The sequence below is a fragment of the Gavialis gangeticus genome, unplaced genomic scaffold, assembly GCF_001723915.1.
Source record: "Gavialis gangeticus isolate Ggan-Ray unplaced genomic scaffold, GavGan_comp1, whole genome shotgun sequence".
NCBI lineage: Eukaryota > Metazoa > Chordata > Crocodylia > Gavialidae > Gavialis > Gavialis gangeticus.
The window spans coordinates 88,844,513-88,865,834 of NW_017729034.1; the positions used below are offsets into that span (position 1 = coordinate 88,844,513).

At 38.9% G+C, this 21,322-nt stretch overlaps 1 protein-coding gene across 4 annotated transcripts in view; it reads right to left on the reverse strand.

The window, feature by feature from the left end:
• The window catches only part of ADGRG6 (adhesion G protein-coupled receptor G6), a 204,163-nt gene that overhangs the window by 80,898 nt on the left and 101,943 nt on the right, over positions 1-21,322 (reverse strand). For 3 of the 4 annotated variants that reach the window (XM_019527071.1, XM_019527070.1, XM_019527074.1), the window contains exons 6-9: positions 17,219-17,302; positions 11,155-11,240; positions 5,277-5,329; positions 5,133-5,192 (exon numbers count right to left, since the gene is read on the reverse strand). In XM_019527071.1, coding sequence (XP_019382616.1) covers positions 5,133-5,192; positions 5,277-5,329; positions 11,155-11,240; positions 17,219-17,302 — 283 coding nt within the window. The remainder of the gene's footprint in view (positions 1-5,132; positions 5,193-5,276; positions 5,330-11,154; positions 11,241-17,218; positions 17,303-21,322) is intronic. The other variant, XM_019527073.1, reaches the window with a different exon arrangement.

The window sequence follows — 21,322 nt, forward strand, 5'->3', positions numbered from 1 at the left end:
ACACACACACACAGCTACAATTGTTAGCCTGATAACCTCAGGCCCAACCCAGCTCCCACTGAAGTCAATGGAAAGTCTCAATGGAAGACTTTGGGAGATAAATCTAAGGTTCTTAATGGCCAAAGCTGATGGATTTGCAGTTTGTCACCCTCTTACCTACAAAAGTCCCCCCCTACAAACCAGGATTAAAGTATACTTGAGCATACTGGTTTAGAATAACCTTGCATCATCAAGAAGACTTCAGTCTTCAGAACTTTCAACATAATTTTCACAAGCAAAAAAATTACACATAAATGCAACAATTAAAAAAAATGTGGAATTTTTCAAAATCTTTGTTATTGTTCCATTTCTGCCCTTATTGAATTCAATAGAAAAATGTGGCTTCAAGGAGATCAGATTTGGATCTACACTGGGTGACTGAAAATCCCAGCTATAGGACTTGAGATGTTCTAAAATATGAACTCACATCACAACTACATTACTTTGCAGAAATGATGGTGTTCATATTTGATAATATATTTGAAAGCATTTAGGAGGAATAGGATTTTCTACAGCTATGTCAGTTTCCTCCATAATCTTTTGTTTAAGTTCCAACATTGTGTTTTCTCACACATTTGTAGGATGAAAGATAATTTATGAAACCACAATAAAAATTAGAGTATAGTGCCCATAAGCAGCTGACTCTTGGCAGAAGCCATTACACTTCTAAATAATGGGCGCGTCTTCATGTGAAATTAGTCTGATGCAGTAAACCCCAGTGCAGTTTGTTTACATTTGTGCCTGAGACGGCAGCACATTGAGCTGGGGTGGTGAAGCCCTGGCGAGCAGAAGCCCAGAAGTCAGCCAGGCAGCCCAGAGCTGCTCTGACCTGGTTCAGTGTACTGTGGAGGGGCTGGCTGGGGCAGGAGGGTGCCATAGTGCGGGGCTAACCAGCAGGCAGCTCCACACTGTAGCACCCTCATGCCCCAGACATCTCTGGCTGGCATCTACATATGTGGTGCAGTGGAGTAACTAACTCTGCTATATGATAGTACTTGTGTTGGGCAGTGCTATCCTACAGTGGAGTTAATTAGTTTACTCTGGCCTAACACATGTAGATGCTGATGCTTTATCACAGAGCTAATTAGTCAGCTCGCAGTAAACATCTTGTGTCTAAGTCTTTCTAATCTGAAGGATCCTTCCCATCCCACATTCCATTAAACAACTAGCACCAAGAATTCATCAGAAGCTTGAGTGTTCCCATTGAAACTGACAGTAAAACTCCCACTGACTTCAGTAGGCAAGACTGGGCCTGGGCTTGGGCCTGTCTTTCTCAGCTCTTTTCTTTTCTAAGAAGAGATTTCTACTTAGGTTTAGCAACTTATCTTCAAAACCAATGGTTAACAGTATTTTTATTTGGAGTTGTTAAACAGTAGTAGCATTACTGCTATTTTCCATGGTAGGAGTGATTAACTACAGAGAATGGACCAACATTATCACAATCAAGTGGTGGAAGTTGCAGCAAGTGTCATCTGATTTGGGTGTTAAGAGGAGAAAAGCTTGTAAATGAGATCAAAGCTTAAGGTCTGCAAAGGTGTTACCAAAAAAGCTCAAGGAAAGCAGGGGTGCTGAATGGGTCTGCAGAAGCCATTTTTCTTACCCAACTGACCCAACCTTGGTCATATGGCTACACCTAGGATCTGAAGCACCTTTCTGGGAAAAGCAGCAGCAGCAGTAGCAGAAATGTGTAGCATTACTGTAGTGTCAAAAAGGGCAAGGAATCAATGAAAGAAACAAACATACATGCAATTTTTTGTGCAGAAAGAACTCGCCAAATTTATTTTATTTTTAAACTTTAAAATTCATGGAGTCAAAGTCCACCATGATCACAAACTATTATATTTATATCCCATTTGAAGTTCAACTCTACTTTGAAGGGGTACCTTCTGATTATTGCTAATAAGATAAGAAAATTAAACATGCATAAACATTGAAGTAGAGTTATGATAAAAAAATCATTTTTTCATAGAGTTAATAATCCACTAAAGCAGTATATTACATTGCTGGTATCCAGAGATCTTTGCATGGGTCAAGGTGCTGATCATGATATGCACTTTTGGACTTGGCACTTCACACATTCCTCATCACCATGTACAATGAATACATCATAAGCATAGTGTACTTTGGATTGTGTCAGCTCATAGAGCTCAGTAATATAAGAATAACAAGCCATTTCCATATTTTCATTTCCTTTTGCTCTTCCCCAGAATCTAATAGAGTTTTAACACATCTTTTTAGAAAATGGCTATTTTTAACATGACAAAAATGACAGCTTCCTGTCTTTCACTGCCAGGTCCCACTTGTCAGGCTGAATTATTCTGTTTCTATTGATAATGACTCCTTCACTTGTAGGTAGGATGGATTGTGAATTGCACAATGCTGAGGCTACTTTAAAAGTTACAGCTGGCAATCTACCAAATAAAGTTGAAAGGAGATTCAGTAAAAGAAGTGCAAATGAAAAAGATGAACAGTTTGTGAGCAATTATTTTTAAAATATTGCATGAAAGAGTGAAACATAGGCTGGGGGAAGAGAAAGAGTGAGAATGTTAAAAAATTGCTGGAGAATGCAAGAGAAAGAGCATATACTAAGAAAGGTTAATTTAAGGAACCAAGGCAATGATCTGTTAGAAATATGAAGACAAAGTTACAGAAAACCAAATGAATGTAAGATTCAATAAGACAAAAGCAAATAAATTAATTTATATGGAAGATAAGGGCAAAGGCCATATTTGCTTATGGGCTAATACTGAAGTTTTAGTTTTAAAACAATCTGAAGGAGAATCAAATGAAAAATATTTAAAAGCAAGATGAAATACTAGTAGGCAGATTAAGTATAGAGCTTCCTGCAACTAAGGGATAAGGTTTATTTAAGGCAGTGGTTCTCAACCTTTTAAGATTCGAGGCACCTGTCAATAGACTCAAGGCACCCCTCAGAGAATACCAGCTTAGTTTGCACTTGTTTTTATTGATTACAGAAAAATAATACATCAGTTCTTCTATTGCAAATACCTCAGAAAGGCCACAATGGGTTGGAATGGTTTTAACACTATGGATTCCTATTTGAAATCTCTGGGTTTATGTTGTGAATCATGTTTGCTGTGGCAACCAAGTTAAGAATCACTGATTTACAACCATCCATAGTAGAGAAAATTAACCTAAATCACTGAAAACTTAATTACCAAAGAACATATGAAAAACCTTCAGGAGCAAGAAAATTAGAAGAAATTAGCTCTAGCTTTCCACCAGATCATCCTCAAAGTATAAGAACCTAACTCCCCCACACCCCAACAAAAAAAAAAGTTGACTGCTTTTGAGATAAAGATTTATACTCATAACTTTTTAACTTTTTATAGCCAGAAATTACACTCCAAGGGCCTTATGGCTTCTTTAGAGTCTTATCCAAGACAAACCTGAAACTGGAAAATTTAAACAAACATTTTAAAGTCAACAATCAGGAGAAAGTAACAAGAAAGGTAGTTTTCTGGGCCTTCATCTGAGATCTAAATGATTTCCTTTTTGTAAATATTGCAAATGACTATATTTAAACATATGTGAACCTCAAGGATTTGAAAGACTGGTTGTTAGACACAGGATTAGTGAAAATGAATGGTAAGCTAAACTTCCTTTTTTGGCAATAAAGGGGCAGTGAATTATGGTAAATGTACATGTGCTTAGCCCACAGAACTGGAAGAGCACAGATTTTCCCTACATATTTCACAGTATGTGGCAATGAAAATGAAACAGTGTGCTAGTATAGTAATACTAAACCCCCCCCCAAGCAACTCTAGAAATATAGGCAGTATGATTTCTAATTTTTCCACAGAATACCCATTTGGTTAAATGTCACTCTTTATTAAACCATGCAATACCAGTAACTTTGATTAGGTTATCCAACGTATTGAAAGGTAGAATTTAACATGAGTTTTACTATTGGTCTTATGTGGTATGTATAATATAATAACACAAGATTCTATAAAGTATGCTTTCATCATGTATGACATAAGAAGCATTTAAAATCATAAATGAAGATAGTATTTTGGTCCTCATCCATAGGCCACTGTAGTCAAAAGAAACATTTTCATTGACTCCATTTGTTTTTGCTACCAGGCTTTTTATATTGTACAGTTCTACAAAACTGTTCAATATAAAACTTATATGCCGTCACATTGACTTGGAAATCACATGTGAGGAGTAAAGTGTCAAGAAGAGACTTGTTTATTTGCTGTGCACACATCCAGCAATCCATTATTCGATGTTAAGAACATTTGTAATAGCTAGATTAATTTTACAGCAGCTGTACTAACTCCTTACAATATGAAAGTAAATATAGTGGGATAAATTGGAGATTGAAACAGCAACAAACTCCATGAGCTAAGATAAATGTTTTTAAAAATATGATGAAATCCTGCTACTGAATGTGTTTATCTTTAACAAAAAGTGATTTTGATGTGGTTTTACCTCTCAGGAAAACTTTTTAAATATCACAACACAGTTTGGATTGCAGTTGAAGGCTTTTTTGGGTTGGATGTTTAATTTTTTTACTTAATAGTTTTATTTAGAATACCAAATGATTGTTAGAATGGATTGTGGGGGTGGGGAGAGGTTGGCTACAGGATTGTGGATTATGGACAAGACAAAGTGAGCTTTGAGAGTGGGGTGGAGTTGACTGTGAGTTGACAGGCTGTGGGAAGATAAGGCTGCAGAGGGGGACAGAGGTTTACTAGGGGTTCTAAAAGATTGAGATCTGCCATTTCAGAAAGTAGATTATGCTGCAACAGAAGAATTTACTTGGCTTACCATGGATGTGAACTTAGTCAGCAACATTCTGTGACGGGTAAAAATTAAGTTGGAAACATGATTAGCTAAGTTTTATAAGACTTGGTGACTTATGCTACCTTCAGTACAGTAGGTAGTTAAGACCAAAGTAATTTAAATGAAATAACTGTCATGATATTGATGCAAGGTACATCTGTGCCTCACAAGTCAAATATTTATGAAATGGCAGGTTGCGGCCCATAGTGTGTAATCATGAATTCATTTGATTTCAGTAGCGGATTTACCTTTACCAATAAAAAAATCAACAAGAAAGTTACCTTTGACCACCAATGCTTCTTTTCTCCTTCATCCCTTCTGTCACAGTGCTTGACTGAATACTTTAAAGAAGAGAAACATAAGAATCAATTAGAGCAGAGTCCTATTCTATTGATATTTAATCAATAGTCAGCACTGACATTTACCTGATATTGACCACAAACACAGTATAATTCCACTTCTGGAAGGTTTGATTTAGCTGAAAAATACAAAGAAAATAATCATAAGGATGCAGTAGTACTACATTATTCATGAAAAGAAGAATAAAAACACAAACCCACTTCAGAACCCTGTCCATCCTCTCTACCACCACACAAAGTTCTCTCTTGCCCTTGCTTATCACCTTTATGTAGAAAAACAGAGACCGTCTTCCCATTCCTGTGAAATTATTCCTTTATAAAGTTTGGGTTTTTTTCCTATTGGGGTGGGGCGTTTCAGTGGGGAGAACTTCACTAAATGTACTTTGTAAGAATAGACAAGTACAAGAGACACTTAAACCCCCATGCTACTATTTATAGAGAGGATGTGGTTGGAAAAGATTTTTGGATGCTGAATATTGTGGAAACTATAATGTTATGGTTTCATCAAAAGCCTATAAGATGCTGCAGAGCCTCTGTTTTAATCCTGTATTGGAAATATTTTTAAACTTGCAGTAGGTGTTCAGACTTGCCCTTTCGAAGACAACTGGAATTTTACCATTGACTTTATTGGATACCAAGTCAAAGAGTGTAGTGCTTGAAGACATTAATTACTTATTTGTCTCTCTCCTCACCTAAACAGCTCACAAATAGAGGTCAGAGATCCATGAAGCCTACTATTTGCAGACACCATGCACGGTTTGGTTTGGTTTTGCTTGCTTGCTTGTGGGGACTGGATCGAGTGGAGTGCCATTGCCATCATGTGTGACAGTGACAGATTCTCAAGACTGAGAAGAATTAGCAAGGGGAACCTTGGATGGTGAGGGGAAGAGGGTGAAGCAGATTCTGATAACATTTTATTCCCCACCCAGACTGTGGTCTTAAGGAAAGACGGAGAATTAAGAGGAGTGCTACTACTGGGGAGGTAGTCTTTGTTGCCTGCCATGAACATTCATTCTAAGTTTGTTCACCTGTATTCTGTCAAAGGACACTTTATACTGGTTGGGAAAATAACATGTTCTTGGGCCCATTCTACAGAACGAAAGCTCCATATTCAGTGATTCCTAAAGCACATCAGTGAGAGATTTCATCAGACTTTTCAGTATAACAGGTAATCCACACACCATAACTGATTCCATTCCAACCTCATTGTGGGATTAGCATGCAAAGTAGGCTGTATTTGATGCAGTTTGAAGATGCAAGGTCTCCCATTCTTTAGGCAGAACTGCAAGCAATTTAATCATACACCTCTACCATTGATCCCCTTTATGTCCATGCTGTATGAACCATCTGAATGAACCAAACTGCTTCGAAGACTAGGTTTGCACTGTGCAGTTCTCTCATAACGCAGGGTGAGAGAGTGCAGCCCTAGGTTATTCACAAGCAGTAGGGCAGTAAGAAGCAAACAGAGTACAGGTTTCCCTCGATTTATGCAGGTTCTGTATATGTGAATTCACTCTTATGCAATGAGCATGTTTAGACCCATCATTCATTATATGTGAGGTAAATTCACTCTTATGCGATTAGCATAGGTGCCCCCCATCCAATCAGGTAAGTCTGTGGGGGGAGGGGAATGGGTCATGGGGCTGACGGCACAGTGCAGCTTGTCCGCACTCACCTTAGCCCCTGCTGCAGCAGCTCCAGGAGCAGCTGGCACCAGTTGTGGAAGGAACTGTCAGTGGGTGTGGGTGGGATGTGCCTCTTGCTGCTCTACAACCCCCAGGAGGGCCACGCTGAGTGCCAGGAACAGCCCAGTGCTGCTGTTGGCCTCAGCCTGCAGCAGCAGCCTGTTGTCCCGCACACAGATCTGGGGAAACACGCCCCCCAGGAAGAGCCTGGCACAGCCCCCCAACCTGCAGCCCTCCCGGGGACATGACTTACCTGTGGGACATGGCTTATGAGGAAAAACTGAGGAAACTGGGTTTATTTAGCCTAGAGAAGAGGATTACATAGATTTCATAGACATTAGGGAGGAGACAGAAGAGATTTAATAGCAGCCTTCAACAACCTGAAACGGGATTTGAAAGAGGATGGAGCTAGATCGTTTTCAGTGGTGGCAGATGACAAAACAAGGAGCAATCGTTTCAGGTTGTGGCAAGGGAAGTTTAGGTCTCATGAGGAGGGTACAGGTTACCCAGAGAGGTGGTGGAAGCTTCATCCTTGGAAGATTTCAAGACTCGGCTAGACAAAGCTTAGGCTGAGATGATCTAGTTGGGGATGGTCCTACCTTGAGCAGAGGGTTGGACTAGATGACCTCCTGAGCTCCCTTCCAACCCTTATTTTTTATGATTCTATTATTGAAACTCAGAGAAAGTCTTGCCCCTCCACTCAGGGTCAGATTAAGTTGGTAAATACTGTGAGGTTTTTTCCTTCTGTAGTGGCGGGGCAGGGAGGGGGAGAGGGGGCTCTTCCTTAAATCTCTCAAAAGTATTTTAATACTCTTGCATCAGCAGGCCATTGGCCATTGTTGTCTCCCCGCTTTACCTGTTAGAGCAGGTTAAAGTGTTGTGTTCTGTGGTTATGTGACAGGGTTGCCTGTGTAGTTTTAGTAATAGGTTAGACAACGAATTGTATCAAATGAGCTGGGTAACAGGCCTGTGCAAATAGGGAAGTATTTGATTCGGATTCGGATTCAGCTGATTCGGAGGACAGTGATTCAATTCAGAGATTCAGATCACTGTCCTGAATCAATTCGGCCAAATTGGCTTTGGAAGATTCAGCCCTGATTCAGAGAGAAGCCTGCCAAGTTTCAAGGAGATAGGTGCAGGGGTTTCTGGGAAGCTGCACCTCAAACTGCTGAAAGCAAAACTTGTGTCACTTGTGTGTGTTAAGGCAGACTTAGATGAAAACAGCAGGGGTGGTAGCCTATAACCAGGGGCCTTCCTGGTGCCAGTTAGATCTCTGCCCACTCACCTGTTTCTGGGCCAGCTGCCCGCCCCTCTTTTGCTCAGGCAGAAATGGTTCACAAAAGGGATAGAAAGCCTGCAGATAGAGGCTTATATGCTGTTTCTATTTCCCTCCCCCCAGAGCACTGTGAATGGAAGGGGATTCAGGGAAAGATCACAGTCACTGGCCAGCTAGAGATATCTGTCTTTCCCCCCTGCTCCCCCTCCCTCTTCTCAGTTTCTGTTCCCCTGAAAGACTGCCTTCTGAATATCCAAATCTCTGAATCTTTTCCCAAATCTTTTCTGAACTGATTCAGAGGTATTTTTGGTCTCCCAATTTGATTTGGATTTGGTGATTTGGCCTCTGAATCAGGCCAAATCTTTTCCAAATCAAATTGGAGACCGAAGCTTCACACACCCATACTGGATATGGATGATCTGGCCTCAGGCAGGGGGTTGGACTACATAACCTCCAGAGGTCCTTTCCATCCCTACTATTCTATGATCCTATGAGTCTAAGAATACAGTGCACATTTGACCCACCAGATCCATCCATCAAACCCCTACACTTTATTTTAATCATACAATCTATCACAGATTCAAAGCCCTCTATTACCATGTAAACACCTTACCTATACATCTTTTGTCAGAAGATCATCATGCTCCAAAAAGTTGCAACTTAATTTACATCTCTCAAACATGCTGCCCTCTCCATAGCATACTAAAGCAAACATTTATTATATAAAAGGACAGAGAAAAGCTACAATACAAACTGGCTTTCTACATAGATAAAAACACCCACCTCAAACCACCAAAAAAGATAATGAGTCTAAGTTATTTTTTTCTTCTATCCCTTGAATTAAGTTAAAATTTTACACATTGGGCAAGGCTATTGATTTACAGAGTTTTAACTTAAAAACATGGTTTAGATCAGTAAATTAGCTTTAAACATGGCTCAAGTATCACCTCAGATATTGTATTATCAAAGCCTTCCACAGACAGAGAGAAACACTTTATTTAATTTTAGGATTCATTTAATTATCTTTAGACTTTTGCAAAAGTAAAAAGAAAAACTTATCATGGTCATCCACCCCTGCCATCAATCCCTAAATAAAAGAAAGAAAGAAAGAAAGAAAGATAGAAAGAATAATTTTATTTGTACACAGATCTAAACCCTATAATAACTTTCCTAATATGAGAAAAGGGAGGAAGGAGGTGTGTCCTGGCTCAAAGTCCAAAATGCCCCATAAACAAGAAATGTCCCATTTTCCTTCTTTTATAAATATGAATACTTATTTATTTTATTTTATATTTCAAAGCAGTCTCACACTTGATGTACACTTTTGCTTTAAAGCTGTTAATTACATATGAAATGCTAAGATCAAACATCAACATTAGATGAAACAACATCAGGTTTCCCTTGGTCTAAGAAATATTGCAACTGAAGACCTTATTATGCCAACAGCAGCTTGATGAGGATGTTTTTCATACCTGATGACTATTATTTCCTGACTTTCTCCTCATAACTTTAAAGATCTCTGTTTACAGATCATCCAGTTCTGCATGGCCAGCTACATTTGGAAGGTTTCATATTTCCAGATTCCTTTTCTTAACATAAACCCAGCCTTGCATAGGAAATACCTGCTGCAATTAACAAATGTACCTTCTAGGTTTTACGACAAATGTAGAAAGCGTGCCTGGTTCCACGTATATATCTAATTCTGGTCTATCGATTGCTGGTGGTACTGCTTTCTCTAAATTCTAAATCTAATGCTATTACCAGGAAAAAATTCAGTGTAATACTTTTAGAATATTATTTTTCCATGCAAGTGCCTGCCATGCGGAACTGCAAATGAGGTAAGTACTCTTTGCCCTTGTAAATGAAAGAGAGAGGAAGCTTCTGTATTAAAACCTGGCATGTAGTGAGGAAGTTCATGAGTTCCTTATCCAGAGGGCCCATGAATTCATTTAAAAACAAACAAACAAACAAACAAATTAATCACATTGCCTCAAAGACTGGTACAACTGCAGGGAATCCCAGTTGCTAACCTTAGAGCTAAAGACTGGTGAAGTACATAATGATGGAGTAGGGTAAAAAAACCTTGATTTTAAAGTGTTTATTTTAAATGAGCACTCCTTGCTGTTATTTTTATTTCTGTTCAAGCGGAACATATCCAAAAGTGCCTATATAACTTAGGCTAAACTTAATCCATGACTTGAAAGCCCAATCACCCATTTAATTTAATGGGTGATCTAGGTGCTCGGGTGCTTTCAAAATCCCACACTTAAGAGAGGGTTGCCCAAATTCTCAACACCTTGGGGCTGCATCCCTGCAGGCCATGCACCCCTGGGCCACACACCATGCAGGCTTTCTTGCTGTGTGTCCCCCTCCCCAACACACAGGCTCCCCTGTCTCTGTGGTCTGCCCTTTTGCATGAGCTGCCTCAGGGTTCCACCATGGCATAGGCCACCTTGATCCCAGAAACCTGGGGACTTTGGGACATGCCACCCCACATACATGGGTGGGGACAGGAAGCACAAGCCAGAAGAGGGAGTGGGCGTCCAGAGGCTCCAGGAAGCAACAGCAAGAGCAATGACAGGAGCATCCAAGAGGGAGCCTGGGAGCTGCAAGTTAACTCCTTGTGGACTGCAAGCAGCTCACAGCCTGCTAGATGGACAGGCCAGATCTAAAATAACTTTTGAAATATCTGGCTCTGAGTGCCCAAGTCATTTAAGAAAACAGGATTTACGGTTCTCTCTTAGAAAAAAATTTACTCATAAGGCTTTATAATTCAAACAAGGATCAAGGCCCTTCCATCTTTCCCCTCCTGTAATAGGCGCTGTGCAAAGAAGTAGCATAAAGAAAAATGCTATTCTATACAGCTCACACTAGCCTAGCTGGATTATTTGACGCCCCCTCTTTCTTCCAATTCTTTCAGACTGATGAAATCTGTTGGACAAATTAATTCAGGTACTACTGCATTAATAGAAACTCAGCTTACCCATTTTGCCACCACATTCTGTACTTCTGACTTTGAGTCAATGTTGGAACTGTAGACAGTAATAGAAATCCTGTAGAACAGCCCACCTGTCCATTAAACATGGTATTACAAAAGTTAGAAATATTGAATATAGTTTGTAACTTATTGTCAATTCTTCTTTATTGTCAATTTTTCTCTATTTCTCTATTTTTTAGTGTCTTGAAAGATATTGGAACCCACATTCTGGGGCACATAAAACTCTTGTTAATATTAGAGTTTGTAGTCTCATTGTGTGTGTGTATCATGTATATACACATTAGAGTATACATAAAGCTTCATATACCATGTGTTTTATATCAGCATATACAAACACATGTGTATATAGTGCTGCATTATATATACTTCATATATTACATATATTAATATATACTCATATAGTCTATACATAGGATAGCATGCTTATATATGCATATATGAGTGTCATATGTGAATGAAATCATCTCAATGTAGGATATATATACAAAAAATAAACATTTATACATACATTTTATAAACTAGTGCTAAATAGTTTCACACCAACCACCAGATGGTGACCCAAAGCAAGATGCAGTCAGACTAGCAAAGCGTTACTCTACATTTGTCATCACTCTCAGGAAACTAGAGAACAACAACAGGCAAAAATGAAAAGTGCTTCACTTTCCCCTGGTTAAAGGAAAGGTATTTGTTACTATCTTCAGAATATCGATTACAGAAAATTCTTCTCACAAAAAGATAACTGATGTAAAACCATCAGACACCACTGAGAAAATTTGGCAGTGAGGAGTGAAAATTCCAAATATATAAGTTTAAGTGAATTATCAGAACTGGATTTTTTCCTATGCTATTCAGATTTTCCAAAGTTTTCCTAGTTAAATTTGAGCTTGATCTTTGGTTTTTCAAAATTTAAATCCTCCCACATCATAAAAATGTAAGTACTATAAATGAAAAAGAAAATCTAAACTAAATTAAAAATAAAATAAAAATATTGGATATCAGGGCTGAAGGTGTGTGTGTGGGGGGGGAGGGGATAGTAAACAGATGATCATCAGTTATCCCTGTAGTCTCCTGAGAGCTTTGCTGGTTAGTAACTAGGAAGACAGCAATTGGAGACCCTATATTATTAATGGAATATGCTATGTTTAAAGTTGTATTTGAAGGATGTTACAAATTCCCTACTACTGTTAAATGACTATTCTATAGTCTTATACTACATGAAGCTATGTATAAGCACTAAACCCAGGTATTTCTATATAAAATTCTATATCTACAAACTGCATATCTAGCAGATGAGATGATTTTTTTCTACATCTAGCTTAATGCCTTGACATACTGTAGTTGGCCTCAGGTCCACATGGGCAGTTCAAGTCAGCGAAGGAGTTACATAAACAAGATAAAATTAATCTGGGAGAGCTGGTAAGTAGGTTCAGTGGTGTATAAGGGGTAGAGTTTTGGCTTGCTGAAGCAGATAAATTGGCTAAGGAATTTGCATGTGCTGAAATGGATGACTGATGGTACTTTACTGGAGAAGCTGAAATTTGGGACTGCAAAACAGAATGATGGATGGCTGCTGCTCCAGTTATCATTAGAGTGTAGTTTAAGATGTTCTCACTATCATGAACGATAGTCCCAAGGTGTGGAGATGACAGAAATATTGTACTAGTTAAGTCTGAAATTCTTGTTGGTTCCAAAACAGAAGAAAGATTGGCTAATTTTCCATAACCAGCATAGTCTTCAGAAGTCTGAGGTACTGTTTGTAGTTGCAAATCAGAGACATAAATATTACTAGTGGTCAAAGAAGACATTCCTTTTTGAATAAACTGTTCAGTGTGCTTGTTAAAAGAACTGTATACCTCCCACTTTGATTCTCCTCTTGAGAACCCCAATTCAGTATTTGATGTCAATAAAGTAGCACTTCTGGAGTTCACATCATCATAGATCATTCCCATTTGTGCTGTTTGAGAAGATGTCAGAATGCTGTCTCCATCTTCAATAGATTTTTGTCCTACAATAGTCAGGTGACTTTTACTTCCTACATTCTGTAGATAACTCAAGCTTGGAGACATTTGGTCAAAGTAATTTGGAAGGTCTTGTGACAGTGGGGGTGTAGAAAAGACACATGCTGTGGAGTAACTGTTAAGAGATATTCTAGACCTGATTTTTTGTTCTGAATGAAGAGCATGTGTTGTTTCTAAAGACAATGGCATTATGAAGGAGTTAGAACTTGGTGAACTGTAAGTTTCTGAAAAATCAAGTTCCAAATCTGCCTGAGCTTTGTCTTTTTCATGTTCTATAACTATTGTCCCTGAAGTGCTTTCCATGATGGTTTGTAATACTGATGGCACTTTGGCTTTATCACTAACTGAACTTGGAGCTGATTTGTTGACCATGCAGGAAGTATGGTTGTTCCTTGTACATGAAGGTTGGACTGTTGAGTGTGTGCGAAGGATTGAAGCAAATGTCTGTCTGTGTTGCTGGAAGGCCATATTAACTTGACTGTCATGTACACTTTCATCCCAAGTTTTCATAGTTAAACTAGTTAAACTGTTTGTGAAAATTGCTTGGGCAATATCAGTGGTAGTGGTCTGTAAGTGTATGAAAGGTTTGCTTGAAGATTTTTCTAGTGAAGGGAAAGGAAAATCAAACGAAAACGTATCATTTGCCAACACATTTATGTTAGGAGAAACAGCCATTATTGATTTTAACTGTGATGCTGTCCTTTCAGCCCTTTTTGAACTCTTTAGTGAAGGAATCACAACCATTGAACTTGAGCTTTCCACAGTCAAAGATGGCACAGAGCTAGCAAAGTTCACTTCTTTTATTACATAACCTGATACATTATTGGTGGTAGTTTGCATAGGAATACTATCAAGTTCAGTTGGGGACCTGACAAATGGCAGTCTCTCTGTTGGGGAAAAAAGTGGTTTATTAAATAAGAATGACCCCCTTTCTGAAGGTTCCCCAGAAAACCCAGGAGTCTCTTGTTTGGAATGGTAATACATGGTCCAGTAATTTCCTAATAAAGAAGGAGCAATATCTACATACTGTGTTGGAACAACTATGTGACCTTGTTTCAAGGAGTTTCTCCTGTTTTCTGACTCTTGTGTGGAAATAACAGAATCATCTTGTAGGTTATCATTATGAATTGCATTTAAATTATCCTCCAATATTTCAATTCCAGGGATCTCATTTGGTTTCCTTTGCAAATTTGTCATGGGTTTTAAAGAATGAGGCATATCATTGATATTGTAAATACCTGTGTTGAGTTCAAATTCTTGCTCTGGAGATGACTTGTCATTTTGCTCTTTTGGCAACTTGGTCAAAGGTCTAACTGGAAACAAGTCACTTTTCAAATATTCATTATTAAAGGATTCTTGATAAACAGATAAAGTAGTAACAGCATGTTGAAATTCTGAACTTGTCTTGCTTGTTCCTAGTAAGCGTAATGGCCACTTCACTAATTCTGTGCTGTGTTCACGTGTTAGAAGAATGTGTGACTGGATATCAGGCATGACTTCTGTATGTACTTCTTGCATATTTTGGAAGAAATGAGATGGGGTTGATGGCTGTGACTGTTTGGGGGCTAAGTTTGTATGGTCCGCTGAATGTTGTTTCTTAGAATATTTAGCTCTTGTAGGCTGCAATTCATCATTTAATGCTGGAATATATGGGCTATTCCTAAATGGATCTTCTATAATTCTCTTAGAGGGTAGTAGGTGAGTATTTGAAAGAGCAAATTTTAGTAAGTCCAGCCTACTTTTCTGATACATCAACTCCTGAGTAGAAGAAACAAATAAACTAGACTGAGAATGATAGTTTTCTTTTGGAATGTCAGGAGTGACAGGATGATATGAAGTAGCTTTATTCCACCAAACTGAGGATTCCAAAACTCCATATGTGCTTTCATGTGTGGAAGAGGAAAAGATCCACAGGGATTCTTTTGTATGTCCATTAAGGGAATTTTTGCTAACTGGAGACTGGAATGCTGACTCCGAATTAGGATATGGATACTCCAGTGTATTAGGCAAAGTCCATGTCAGTTCTGCACCAAAACTTCCAGTCTGCAACGGAGGAACTACTACATTCTTGGAATAATCTGTACTTACAGGAGCTGTCAGAATTTGTTCTATATCATGAGTCTCACTTAGGAAACTGCTAGGATTATTTGAAATACTCTTACTGATTGACTGATTCGTGGTAATACTATGTTCTATGCCTATATTTTCTTTAAAAGGAACCAAGCTACCAACTTCAGGCTCCCCAGAAGCAGGCGATGTGGTCTCAAAAGTATAGAGAGGGAACATGTTGTATGTATTTTTTCTCTCTGGGTTTTGTTCCTCGACTGATGGACTTTTACTGGGATGGAGAGGTCTTTGTCTCACTGGCCAAATAATTGGTGTTGAGATGATTCCTATGTTTTTGACCCCTTTTATTTTAGAATCTTGCTGCCCTTGTAGTAGTGGATGGGAGCTGTCTGCTGAATTTCTCTTCATTCTGAAGATAACTGCAGCAGGAACTCTGAATTCCTGCAGGTCTATGTGTAGTCAGCCACAGAGTTAATGGATAGAAAAAGAAAACATTATTTGCGTAATCTTCCTGACTTTTCTTAAGTCAGGCATCAAGCTTAGTGCATTTGCTTATAATAAGTCTAAATTTGGCTCACTGTCTCTTAGTCTTCCTGCTCTTCATTGAGAGTTTCAAAGCCACCCAGAAAATTGGAACATCCAGTTCCTAATTCATATTAATGGTAGCTGAGCATCCAGTTTCCTTAGAAGTCTCTGAAAAATCTTTGTCTTATTCTTACAATTAGGGTAACTGTTTGGTATGAACATCTAGAGATTAGCTTCATAAATAGTAACTAAGCACCCATTGACATAACTGACTCAATACTTTTGGGATTTGGCTTCTTGCTTTTAAATTATGGTCAAGTACTAAACAAAAGGAATATAGCAGTATAAATGGATGCATTTGTTAAAAGCACATAAACATTGATTTAATGCTCTGGAGCCTGCTGAAAGTGAAATCCTCACAGAAATGGAATTTTGAGTTATTTTGTAAGATTTTACAGACAATCAGCAATGCCACTGTATTATAGTTTCTCAACAAAATGTTAAAAGAAATCTCTGCTTTCCAGTATGGTGCCAATAGCTTCATTAGTTATCATTCATTCCCACCCCCTCCTCTCCCCGATCTTTCTGAATTAAAAGTTCATCATACTGGTGCTGTTAGTATTTCCCTTAAAACAACCAGATTCATCCCACTGTTAAGTAAATGGAAAAATTCCTATTGGAAGTGGAAGTTGTTGTCATTTCCTCCTGAAAGTTACTAGTGGGAAATAGGCCATCCAAAGTTCTACCAGTTTATTTGAAAAAGTGGTAGTTACATGGCACCTGAACAGTAGTGGTGTTAATATGTTCAAATCATGCGACTATTCTTGCCCCCTTCTTTTAAAATATTTTTCTGGGCTCTTTGTTCTTTGAAGTTTAGTAAATTAACAATATAATCAATGTATGAACTGAAATGTAGCAGTATTGCAAGAAATATGCAAACTTGCTAAAACCGTGGTAAGCAACACACAGCTTGGGGGTTGGACCTGGCCTGTGAAGAGGTTGGATTTGGCCAGTAAAGGTCCCAGTAAACCAGGGCGTCGAACCTTTCCACAGAGCACCCCCTCCACAGCTCTTCTTGGTGCTCTCTTGTACCTGTACTTACCCTTACTACAGAATTTGCCCCTTTCCATTGCTGCTGAGGTAGGGATTGGTGGGGGGGGTAAGTGCAAATGAGAGCAGAGACTTACATGCCACAGCAGCAAAAGGCTACCAACCCCTGAGCTAAAGCAATACTCTAGGTTATATCACTTTTATATAGATGGCTTCAATGATGTTATTCCTGATTTATGCTCACATAGGTATAGTCAGAATCAAGGCCAGTATGTCAACCTTAACTTTTATGATATTACTAGAAAAAGGAAACATACAAACAAACCTTAAAACACAAGAAACTTTCTCTAGATATAGTACAAGGAAAAACATAATTCAGGATTTCTTACCATTGTTTGGCTTATCGGTTCTATTAGTATCGGGCATGTTAGTGGTGACAGTGGGTGGTGTAGGAGTAGTAGCATTTACAGTAGCTGGTAATAAAGATGAGAAAGAGGTGAACTTGGATGAAACATGAATGTTAATGAGGTAAGGCAAACTGGGAATAATGCATGATAACATATATATACACACAGTGAATGAATCCATGTACTTAAACTGCTGTACATGCTGTATACACACACACTAATTTCCATATAAAGTGGTGGACATAAATGAACTGACATGAGTTCTGATCCTGAAATCTTTTACTTTCATTAACTTCAGTGGGAATTTTACCAGTGCAAGGGTTGCAAGATCACAAACTTCACAATCCTTAGATCCAGCAGCTGTGAAAGGCCAGAAAATAAATCATACAACTTCTAAGACACATAAACTAAGAACATGAGCTTGTGAAAAAATAACTGTCTCTACTCAGGGACTAAGGATGAAGAACAAATGTGAAAAGAACACACCCATGTAAGGATTCAATTAAGTGCACTGAGGGCTGTATAATGAACAGAATTAAAATCAGACTTTGAATACTTGTAAGGAATATATTTTCAAAGCTTCACATAGGATCTTAACTGACATTAATATGCATCCACTCCCACCCCACCCCACACAGAACTTAAAAAATTTACCACAAGCACTAGCTCAAATGCATTTTCTGTGAAGTGGAAGCAAGATATATAGCTGAAAATTCTTCCTGGAATGAATAGGATTATATACATGAAAGATCAGGAAAAAAAGGAAAGAAAAAAAAGGACCCAAAAAAAGTACTAAAGCTCAGCGCAGTAGCAATGCTGCTGTACATCAATGTGTCATGCATGCTCTTGTTTGAAAAAATATTTGGCCAACAATCATATTTTAAAGGTTAAAAACTGTATTTCAAAGATGGTTTTTTGTTTGTTTTTAGTTGCATTATGATACTGTTTTGCTATAAATTTCTCTAACTTTTTGGTAATGGGAGAGTAAATCTTTTAATTTTTTAATTGTTTTTATTTTGTTTAAACAAAATACAAGAAACAACTTAAAATTTGAACGTAAAGATGATATATTTTCAACCATTTGTATGACCAATAGATAGTTTCTTTGGCCAAGTCAACAAAAATAGTACTTCTGGAAAAATGGGAAAAAAAACATTCTAGAGTATCTAGTCCTTTATTCATGGTAAATGTTCCTATAGGAATCTAACATCTTTAATTCATATAAAAGGAATCAGTTATGTGTGGTCAAAATTTTGTTCTAACATTCTTTTGAAATAGGTTCCTTAAAAAAAAGCCTGTTTGAGATCTGAATAGGGCCAAACTATTCAAAGTATAGTACTCCATAATAATTAAAAACAGATGACCAGTCTTACATGGGTGGGAACAGGAGACGCTGATAGTGTTTAATGGACCATGCTGGTGTCAATTATTCCCTATCAAACTTAAATCACTTGCAGCCCACGGTGATGGTTTCTATAAGTTAAAAGATTGCATTCTGTGAGGCTATTTCTGTACTGTTTCAGGGTTTTCTTCCTGGAGGTGAGCAGTACTCAGAGTGAAATGTGTATGACTCTAAAAGTAGAAGTTTAATAAATCTTGACATGGAAAGAAGTGCCAAGGCTTCAAAAGCCCAGATGAAGATGGCAAGTGCTGTAGGAGTCAGAAACTGCTGGAAATCAGGCTTAGTGTATGTTATACAGTGAGAAGGAACACGGTTTCCTTTTGAGTTAATGAGTAACCAACTATAATGATTACTGCCATAATGATATACAATTTGCATTGTCATCTTAATGTTGGCTATAATGCTGTCCCATGAAGTCTTACAGGTGAGCTGTAATCTAGAATAAATTGGTTTGATCCGTTTTCTCTTCTGCCCTTAGTTTGGGGACAACAACCAACACAGTATTCTTCAGTATCCACTGCTAGCATACTAGAATGGCTTGCAATAACTGGTCTTATTAATAGCTTCATTCTAGGAGCATGATTAGGAGAAGGAAAAGTTGAGCAAAAAGGCAGCACAAAAAGAACAAAATTTTACTAGCCTATACCCAGATGCCTCAGGCACATGATACCTAATACTTAGGGACCTACCTAATTCACAGATGCTACCTTTGTATTTTGTGATCCCAGCATGGGGTTGGGGGCCAATTTTGTGGTGGAGCATGGTGGCCACCCCATGCCTCTGATCAGATGAGGAGCAGGACTTCTTGGGCCCTTTGCCTCAATCAGAGGCAAGGGAGGGGCCCTTCTGCCCTTGATGGAGATTGACAAATGGCCATCTGTTAATCTCTGGAGAGGGGTGGGACTTCCAGGGCCCCTTGGGCACTAAGAAGCATTGGAGGCCCCTCTGCCCCTCCCTGGAGATGGCCATCTGTCAACCACTGGGGAAGGGCGGAGTTTCCAGGGCCCCTTGTCTAATCTCCCTCATCACCCTCCACTCTCCTTCCCCCCCATGCTCCAGGAAGTCAGGGCTTCCCACACTTTTCTGTTTAGAGCTGCCTTCCTCCTCCCTCCCCCTTCCCCCCCCTCAGCGGACTCACTGCTGTTTTACTGTTTTTTCACGGTCCTCATGCTTTTTCAAAGGGACTGGGATTTTTCACTGGGGGACCTACCAAATTTGCAGAATTCCCTACTAATACTAAAGTGAAAGTATAGCCTAAGCTCCCTGAAGTGATAACATTAATGTTATAAGACTAATTTAATATGGAGGACTCTAGCCTCTGAGAAAAAATACATCTTAGCCATGAGGCTCATCCCACTGTTTTCATTTTAATACATAGTCCATGGGCCTGGGAGGTAGCAACACAGAGCAATTTTAAACTGAAAAGTAACTACATAATAATGGGGCCGTTTTATGCAAAATATCTGTTTTCCAGGTATATGCTGAGATGCATGCTTAAAGTTTCCTAATTCCTAATCTCACATGGCACACCTTTTGCCTGAATGACATTCAATGTACAGAACCCATTGATTCTTTCAAACAATGGTGGTGGTAGTGGTGCCACTCATATTTTGCACCATAGCTTCAAATCCCTATTTCCTATTTCCTAACAGAGTGTCTTAATCTCCTGGCTTAATCTCCATTCTGAATAAGGGTGATGGGAAAGTGATCCTTTACCCTCTTTTTGAGCTAGACAAGTAGGCAGAAAAGAGTTCAAGAGTTAGGGGGATGGAAGGAGAAAACGGAAATGGGAGCCTGATTCTGTAGCCCAGTGAAGAAGGCACTCCTGGGCGGGGGGTGGGGGGGGGTGGTATGCCTGGGTTCTGTTATCTGCTACCAGTTATTTTTATTTTTTAATTTTTAACAGGTGCTTGTCTAATGGCAAATGCCAGGGGTGGGGGTGGATCCAGGCGGCTGCAGTAGTGCAGTTGCACTGCACTTTTATTCCTGCTCTACCCAAACTTGAAAACTGCCTGAAGAGGCAGTGGCATTTCTATTCAGGGAGTACTGAGTGAGGCAATGGACTTCATGGCTTTTTATAATCTACCTGATTTCTGCTAATCTCTATAAAGATTGCACAGGTGTTAAGGACCCTCTCTCCTTTCTAATTGCCTTGATGTTCCACCATGCAAACTACCCTATCTTTTGCAATTTTGCTTTCTTTCAACAGTTCTTCATAATATCTCTCTTCTATTTCACAGTCCTGCAGACTGTTTTCAGCTCTATGTAAAAAGTTTAACTCTGATGTAGTGATATTAAGTCAGGTTTACAAATGACTGACAGGGAAGTATTGGAGTTACTATCAAGACTCTCAAGGAGCGCTCTCTACATGAGATGCTTACTGCACAGTTGACTAAGTAGCTGCTCAGTAAATGTCTTGTCATCTATACGTGCACCTCTGTTAGGCTGGAGTAAACTAATTTACTCTGCAGCAGGATAGTACTTGTAAATACAACTACTATCTTTCTGTAGAGTAAAAAACTTCACAGCAGTGCACATGTAGACACTTCTGGGACTCACAGGGGCATGAGGGTGCTTTAGTGCAGGGGGTGCCTGCCAGCTAGTCTTATGCTGAAACTCTCTTGTACTCCAGCCAGACCATCTGCAGCAAATTGATTGGGGGAGCAGCCCCAGGCTGGCAGGAT